Source organism: Syngnathoides biaculeatus, chromosome 19 (assembly GCF_019802595.1).
Source record: "Syngnathoides biaculeatus isolate LvHL_M chromosome 19, ASM1980259v1, whole genome shotgun sequence".
NCBI lineage: Eukaryota > Metazoa > Chordata > Actinopteri > Syngnathiformes > Syngnathidae > Syngnathoides > Syngnathoides biaculeatus.
The window spans coordinates 3,620,357-3,627,997 of record NC_084658.1 but is presented as its reverse complement, the minus strand read 5'-3'; the positions used below and the strand labels follow the sequence as shown (position 1 = coordinate 3,627,997).

At 40.9% G+C, this 7,641-nt stretch overlaps 1 protein-coding gene and 1 long non-coding RNA gene across 2 annotated transcripts in view; one reads left to right on the top strand and one right to left on the bottom strand.

The window, feature by feature from the left end:
* The first annotated feature begins 100 nt into the window (after window positions 1–100).
* Window positions 101–2,382, top strand: LOC133492606 (uncharacterized). Its single transcript, XR_009792704.1, has 3 exons — window positions 101–1,031; window positions 1,353–1,460; window positions 2,246–2,382. It is a non-coding gene; the product is annotated as an uncharacterized LOC133492606 (long non-coding RNA).
* The window catches only part of mllt10 (MLLT10 histone lysine methyltransferase DOT1L cofactor), a 98,413-nt gene continuing 91,801 nt past the window's right edge, over window positions 1,030–7,641 (bottom strand). Inside the window, 7 exon segments of the mRNA XM_061805041.1 lie at window positions 1,030–2,514; window positions 2,610–2,694; window positions 4,669–4,949; window positions 6,188–6,234; window positions 6,337–6,486; window positions 6,851–6,913; window positions 6,916–7,040. Of these exon segments, the coding sequence (XP_061661025.1) occupies window positions 2,500–2,514; window positions 2,610–2,694; window positions 4,669–4,949; window positions 6,188–6,234; window positions 6,337–6,486; window positions 6,851–6,913; window positions 6,916–7,040 (766 nt within the window). The 3' untranslated portion in view covers window positions 1,030–2,499.

Here is a 7,641-nt window from a genome sequence, read left to right as displayed (position 1 = left end):
ATAATATACAGCACTTACAGTAAGTTTTGCATTATTTCTTGAAAACCTATCGTGCAAAATTTGTTGCATTAGTCTTGTAAATCATAACCTTGAAAAGACACTTCAGCCTATTATTTAATCCAGAGTGTTTCTTTAATTTGTAATGTGACAAACAATGTCAGTTCCCCACCCGCCATTATTTTGTTACTTATACAAACATACATTTTGTGCACAGATGAAAACGCTGCACTGGGGTATAAAATATTCAAGAAAAACTGTGAGAAACCTTAAAAAAATTGTCCCTGCACATATAAAAATAAATTAATACTTTGCGTCCAGTAAACCTCAAAACTTATTTTCATGCCTCCAAAAATCACATGTACAAACTGAGGCTTCATTGGCTTTCCTTCGCACAAACACTTATGTACACCCTGGGTCAATGAGGAAGATTTATTTACATTTAACGAGGTAAAAATGACCCCCCCTCCTTTTTTTTTTTTTTTTAAACAGCTGAAGTCACACAATCCCCATCATTAACCATCAGATTTTAAACAAATGATCCAGAATAGAAATCAAACAGTTTAGAAGAAACCAAAAATAGGAAAACAAACTTTACACAGTAGTACAAGGAGATGTTAAACAGCAACATCTGAGGACTTGGAGGAAATAATCTCACACCAGTTACATAAATAAATAAAAAGCACAACCCAAAATTTTGCTTTTAATATTGAAGAATACAGCACATTTTTTCCTGGTTTTTAAGTGAAAAGAGTGTTTCTCAATCTGTTGTCTTGGCAACATTAATTAACAGCAGCATTGAGAGAGAGCAGAGTGACAGAAAGGGGAAAATGTATATACAGAAAAATTGATAAATGGGGGGAAGAATAGATCCTTTGCCTCAGGCACTTTGAGTGTGGAGGCTGACTAGTCAGTCCTGACGTGGATTTTTATTGGCCGCTGGTGTTTACCATTTAGGTCCTGTGTGTTGGAGAGGTAGTTGCAGCTCGGGGGCTCATTCAAGGATGACCACTTCCACATATTGTCCCACAAAGGTATGTGGATCCATATGCCCCCTCTGAATGTTTCCGTATCTTTGTAGTTACTCTGTGGACATTTGTGCCATTTTAAGTGAGCCCTCTCAGGGATTGCCCCAAGAGGAAAGTCATAAGCATTTTTCAGTGAGGACAGAGCCAGACTTGGGTCCATGACATGCAAATTAATCCAGACAAAAGAAGGCAGAGTAGCCATAGTGGAAATGGATGGGATGTCTTATCCCAGACAGATCCCAAACACGCACCTGCTACTGTAGAAGGAACCCATGTTTTATTTTTTTCTTACAAAACATACTATGCGCTCTTTGTTTGTGTTTTTAGTCTTGTGAGCAAACAAGTGCGGTCAGATGCAGAGGCCCCTGAGAGTGACACAGCAGAAAGACCATACTGTGGTGGAAAGAAACTGGGATGAAAAACATCTTAATAGGGGTAGGACTCCATTAAAGAAATGAATTAAGGGCGTTGTAATTAATCTAAAACATATTTTTCATAGTATAGCAATATTTATCCTAAAAAAAACAACAAACATTTCATAATTTAAATTAATTTTAGTGGGTGACTATCAAATAATTGACGGAATATTTTTACCTCTGGAAAAACGCTTTTAATTGCATTTCAATACAAAACAAGGGAAAAAAAACTAATGGAAATAATCCCTGACCAGAATTAAAGCGAGCTAAAGTTAATGTGCCATTTTAGAACAGCTTTTTTAAAACATGACTTCCTTTAAAGGGTTTCTGAGGGGCAGTCAAAAATTTGCATAACGTATTGGAGGTTTCAAGCGTTTTGGTGAAAACTACTTTGAGCACAATTTGCACAAAATCACTTAAGGCTTCCATCGGGTATTTTCTTTGAATAGAATTTACCTGGCATCAGTCCTAGCAATGCTTTTTCATCCAATTCCTCTGACCTCTTTTTTAAATGAAAAGTGCATCAGGAACTCATGCACCTGCAAAGTTCCAGTATAGTTGGGAACACAACAAATGTGATAAAAATGTTCTTTTTTAAAAACTATTCTGCTTGTAATTAATCACATCTTATTTGCTACGGTCCCAACCCTACTCAAAAAAAAGTGGAATAGTTGCAGAAAAATGTGAGTTTGTGATGAAAAAATGTATTTGGCCCATCAATTACAGAAATAATGAACTTTGAGTCCAAATACTACACGTCATGTCTCCTCCTTCCTGCATAATTCCAACAACCTTCTTCTGCAGCCCTGAAGCATGAATGCAAGTGTACTTGAGCACCAAGAAGGTCTTGATGGCTGCTGATGGAGGTTGTGTGGCCATGTGGCCAGCATTGGATTGCATCTGGTCCTGATGTTGCTGTATTAGCTGCCAGAACCGCAGCTGGGAAACAGCGGCGCAAATAAAACATGAAGGTGTGGAGTAAGGAATAAACAGGGGGAAAATTGTTGGGATCAGAAATTTTTCCAGAGAAGAGACGAGGAAGGGACAGAAGAGTGAAGTCAATGCAAGTGCTCCTGGAAAAATGACAAATACAGGGAAAGTGGACAAACATTTATTAAATTATTGCATTGAAACATATACTAGCTAGTGTAACTGCATGTAGTCATACCGCTGAGGGCTGAGATGCCAGCAGTTGCTGGAGTTGATGTTGCTGAAGTAGCCTCTGCTGATCAGCCAAGCTGAGTCGCGCAGCACTAACAACACAGGAAACAGCAAGATGTGGTTTTGACATGAAGACAGAGAAGAGACTGGAACAAATGGCTCCCAATGAAACAAATGTCTGTCTGTTCTTACTAGTAGAAGCAAAACTGGAATGAAACAGTGCAACATACCAACAAAACGAAATAAAGCAGAAAAAAAATTCAAAATTTGGGTCCCCCACCATTGGAGCCAACTCTGGGTAACCCTGGGTGACCCTAGAAGCCCCAGACAACTTAGCTTCCAACCACGATAAGGTGACAGCTATAGGCCTGTTCCCTTGACATCTGTGGCCGTAAAGGCTTTGAACGCCTCGTGTTGGACTATCTCAAGAGTGTCACAGGTCCCCAGCTGGACCCAGTGCAGTTTTCCTATCGAGCTACCACGTCTGCAGATGATGCCGTCAACATTGATCTGCACTTCATCCTTGAACATCTCAACAGTGAGGGAACCTATGCGAGGATCCTGTTCGTGGAGTTCAGCTCTGCATTCAACACCATGATCCCTGAACTCCTCTCCTCCAAACTTCTCCAGCTCAGCATCTCGCTTGCCATCTCCCAGCAGATATACTGCTGGGACACAGCCTGCTGGTCCAATCAGTATTGGTATAAGTAATATATACAGTCGACTATCACACTATTCGTCATTTTAAACTGCTCCCTTTGCGTAATTGTCATTGCACTGGTCTTTAAATGTGAACCGCAAACAGGTAAGAGCACTCTGGAAGATTAACGTGGGGTTTTGACACATTCTTAACTGCTCTAAATGAAGAAGAGTCGGCATCTTGTACAACTGTGACTCTTATAAGGAATAGTTCCTAATTACTGAATGTCTCTCGTTCTTTGCTCTTGTTTGTTTGTCTGTTCTTTGTTCTGAATGTCGTGCCAGTGGGGCACTGACTGCTGGAGACACATTCTTGTGTTGTTATATAATTGGGCATTAAAGCTGATTCTGATTCTCAACCAGGGGAAGATGCCAAAAAGTGATGGAAATCGAAGTGTTACTAGAAGAGGAAAATGTATATGTGAGTTCCAGAATATAAAGTGACCACTCCTTTTAATTTTAGAAAGTCAGCAACTGCAAAAACGTATGTTGTTTAACTCATCCTGAGTGCATGGCAATTATATAGCTATGTGACCATCCTATGTAGCCTAGTATTTAAAACCCAGAAAACAAGCAAAATGAACTGTGCAGCAATTTTGAGCGTGGCATAATATTAGATTATCTTGCAAACCTGTTTGGATGGGCAATCAACTTTGGACCTGTTTTTGCGTGAGCCAATCTTGTAAAGGTCCTCTGTGTTTTAAGTGAAAACTGGAACAAATATGATTGAGCCTTTGATCGCATTATTTAGTTTTTGTTTTAACATGTCTTGTTCAGACGCTTGGTTACGCAGTATAGTAGATCTGTATATCTTGACATGCCAGAAGAATTTTGCTATGTATCACTGGAGTGTGTGTTATACTCCTCCGATTGGTATTTTAACAGGTTTTTACTAGAAATGCAGTTAGGAAGAAGGAGGTTTGGGAGGGGAAAACAAGAGAAAATAGAGAAAAGAGCAACTTAAAACAATGAGAATATCATCAGCATGACAACAGTGGGGTTACATAAGTCAAAAATTGGATTTTGTCTTTCTTAGGTGGACTAGAAAGAGAGACACGCTGTGAGGAAGGGAGTAGCAAGGATAGGAGAGGGTAGAGCAGGGGAGGACAAGTGTAGCGAGCCAGGCAGTGCGAAAACAATAAAGACATTTGAGTGCAAGTAGTAGGACAGCCCAGGAAGTTAACGTAATCATGCGGGCTGTCTCCAGACATTTGAGCCAGAGCCCACACCGAGCAACTGAATCCCATCAGGACGTGTCTTCATAGACATGATAATGAGTCTGTTAGCAATTTAATCATAACACCTCACAACTTAAAAACAATAATGGAAAAACAAAGATGACGTGGACGCTCTGTGGCATACACTACCTGTTACTGACAGGTAGAGTGACAGTTCCTGTTGCATGTGGGCTTCCTGTCCCCACCGATGTCTGGATCACGCCGTTCAGTGCGCCAACGACACCCCCCACACCAAGCGCATTTCCGGTCCCGAAGGTACCCATCAATCCTGTTATGGTGCCCAGCCCAGCGGTCCCTGCGGCGATGATGCCATTAAGCTGAGGCTGAGGTGGGCTTTGGGAAAGTGAGGGTGGCGTTGACAGGGAAGACGTAGAGCCGCTACTGCTATGACCACCACATGATGCACTGTCCTAGAAGGAATACAAATATTGAATGAATGATACATGCCCAAGGGGAATATGTTTGCTTGAGCAAGTTGATATCTTATTCCCTCCTCATGATGCAGAGGCTCTGTAAAAAAAAAAAATAATAATAAGATGTTTAAAACGCTATGTCCACACCAACGATCTATAAAAATTTGAAAGCACCTTTCAAATACACACACCAACTCTACCTATGCAACGATGCAATGCAATGCAACGAAGAAAGCCACATTGGTGGGAGGGAGGGAACGTCACAGGAGTGCGTCGGGAACATTCTACGCTCTGCAGAAGACCACGCGTTTGCTTTGTTTGGCACTTTGTTGTAATTTTAGTATAAGTATATAAAGAGTATAAATACTGTATTGTTGACATATTTTAAACATTCTGGTATTCCCCCCAAACCACACACTCACACACACACACACACACACACACACACAACACACACACACACACACACACACAACTCCCCATCTCAAAGCTACATTGCCAGCACCTCCAGCAAAAGTCTCCAAGTGAACAATGTTAATTCCGTACTGCAATAAAAAAGTTATTGTTTTATTGTTATTGTTTAACTAGACACTTGTACTGTTGTCATTTTTGTCTCAAGCATGCAAAGTATAAATGCTGTACTGTTGACATTTTAAACATTCTGGTACCCCTCACCCACACCCACACACACACACACCCACACACACCCACCCACACCCACCCACACCCCCCCCCCCCACACACACACACACACACACACACAAAACAACCAAAACCTCATCTCAAAACTACATTGCCAGCGCCTCCAGCAGAAGTCTCCGAGTGATGAATGGTAATATTGTATATATTATATTTATAAGCTTTTATAATCAAAGAGTTAACTAAATACCTATCACCTAATATGGAAAGTACAAATACTGTTTACATATTTTAAATGTTCCGGTACCCACATAAACACATCCCCCGCTTCTTCGCAGTTATTCAGTTCGCAGGTGGTTCTCGTCCCAATTAACCGTGAAAAACGAGGGATTACTCAATACCGTTTTGGAAATTAGTTAATTACACATCCTTTGTAACCTCAAATTATCATATATCTGTAAACCAGTACCGTAGTAAACTGAAAACCTAGTGTATTGTTAGAAACACAAAATGTGATGTGATCCAATAAAACACTGACCTGTTGTTAAAAATAAAATACTTGAACGTGTTCCTTCATATCATAAATGCATGTTTACCTGAGCTCCCACAGGTAAAGATGAATCAATGGCTCCCCCTTTTACATCTACAATACAATAGTATTAGTCCATAAATGAAACTAGACAACAGGTGTTCATTCAAAATAAATCTTTCATCTTGAGTTCAAGATCTGTGTGTGTGCATGTACCCGAGGAGGCCGAGGTGGGTGTGAAAGGCACTGATAGCTGAGCACTGAGAAGCTGCAGTCGCTCTCTCTTCATAGTGAGAGTTTTAATCTGCTCCTCCAACCTCCTGTTCTCCTCCTGAAGCTGATGGAGGGATTTCAGCATACCCACCACTAAAAGGTAGAAAGAGAGAAAACAGATATTTGACAGTCAGCAGCTGGACTGTCGGAGTTGACTTTTGTGTGTTTTGTGAGAGAGAGGGCAGAGACGGCCTTCAAACTGGCACCGGTGAAAATAAAATAATCCACAGACTTCACATGGCATGTTTTCACTTGCCACTGACTGACTTGACATACACTCCAGAGGGAGGTCAGAGGCCAAGATCAGCTACAGCAGAGTGACCCCGCTGGCTGACTTGAGGTGGGGACTTACCAAACAAGAACTTAAACTGAGTGGTCCAGATGAAGGACAACATTTCTCTCTCCCCAAAATTAATCCATGAATGGATGTCAAGGCATATGGTTCAAGAGCTCTCACCATCTCCCTGCGGGCCCTGCTGGAGCAAGAAGCTCTGCCCCTCGTTCCATTGCCTTTCCAGAGCTGCTCTATTGTGGTGGCCACCGGGTGCGTCTCGCCACTGCTTCCCCCAGCTCCTAGCAACCCAAGCCCTGGTCCCGGCAACGACCCTGATGAGTCATAGCGGATCTGTAGACCGCTGATTGGTGATCTGAATAGAGGGAGAGACAGAGAATGCAAGCACAGATAGAAAAGAAGCGGTATAGAGGTCAATAGGGAGATTAATGTCCAAACATAAATGTCAAGACAAAGCTAGACACTGCTGGCTATAAAACTACATCAATTTGTTGTTACAGTGGCCTCTAATGAAGAGGGCCCAGGCTTGCACTCTGTGTGTGTTAGTAAGAGTGAGACAGGGCAGGAGAGAGACAAAGTGCAAGATGAGACAGATGAAGTGGATTTTGTAGAGTTAAATCTTAGTGTGTGTGTGTGTGTGTGTGTGTCTCCATGTGTTTGGGTCTTCATCTCTGGCAGAGATTTAAAAAGTGTTTTCAACTTCTGTACCCCTCCTCACCAAATTTGTCTACCAAAACACACGAACATATTTTGAACATGAATAAAATCCAATGAAAGAAATATGATTAATGAAAAGATATTACAATTATATACAAAAATCTACATTGGAACTTTATGAAGTTAAAAAAAATTATGGTTTTATCTGCAATTGCCAAACGTTTCTTTAATAATTAACATTCTATTTAACATTTGATTAATTAACATAACATTTCTCTCATTATTTTTTTATTTTAAAT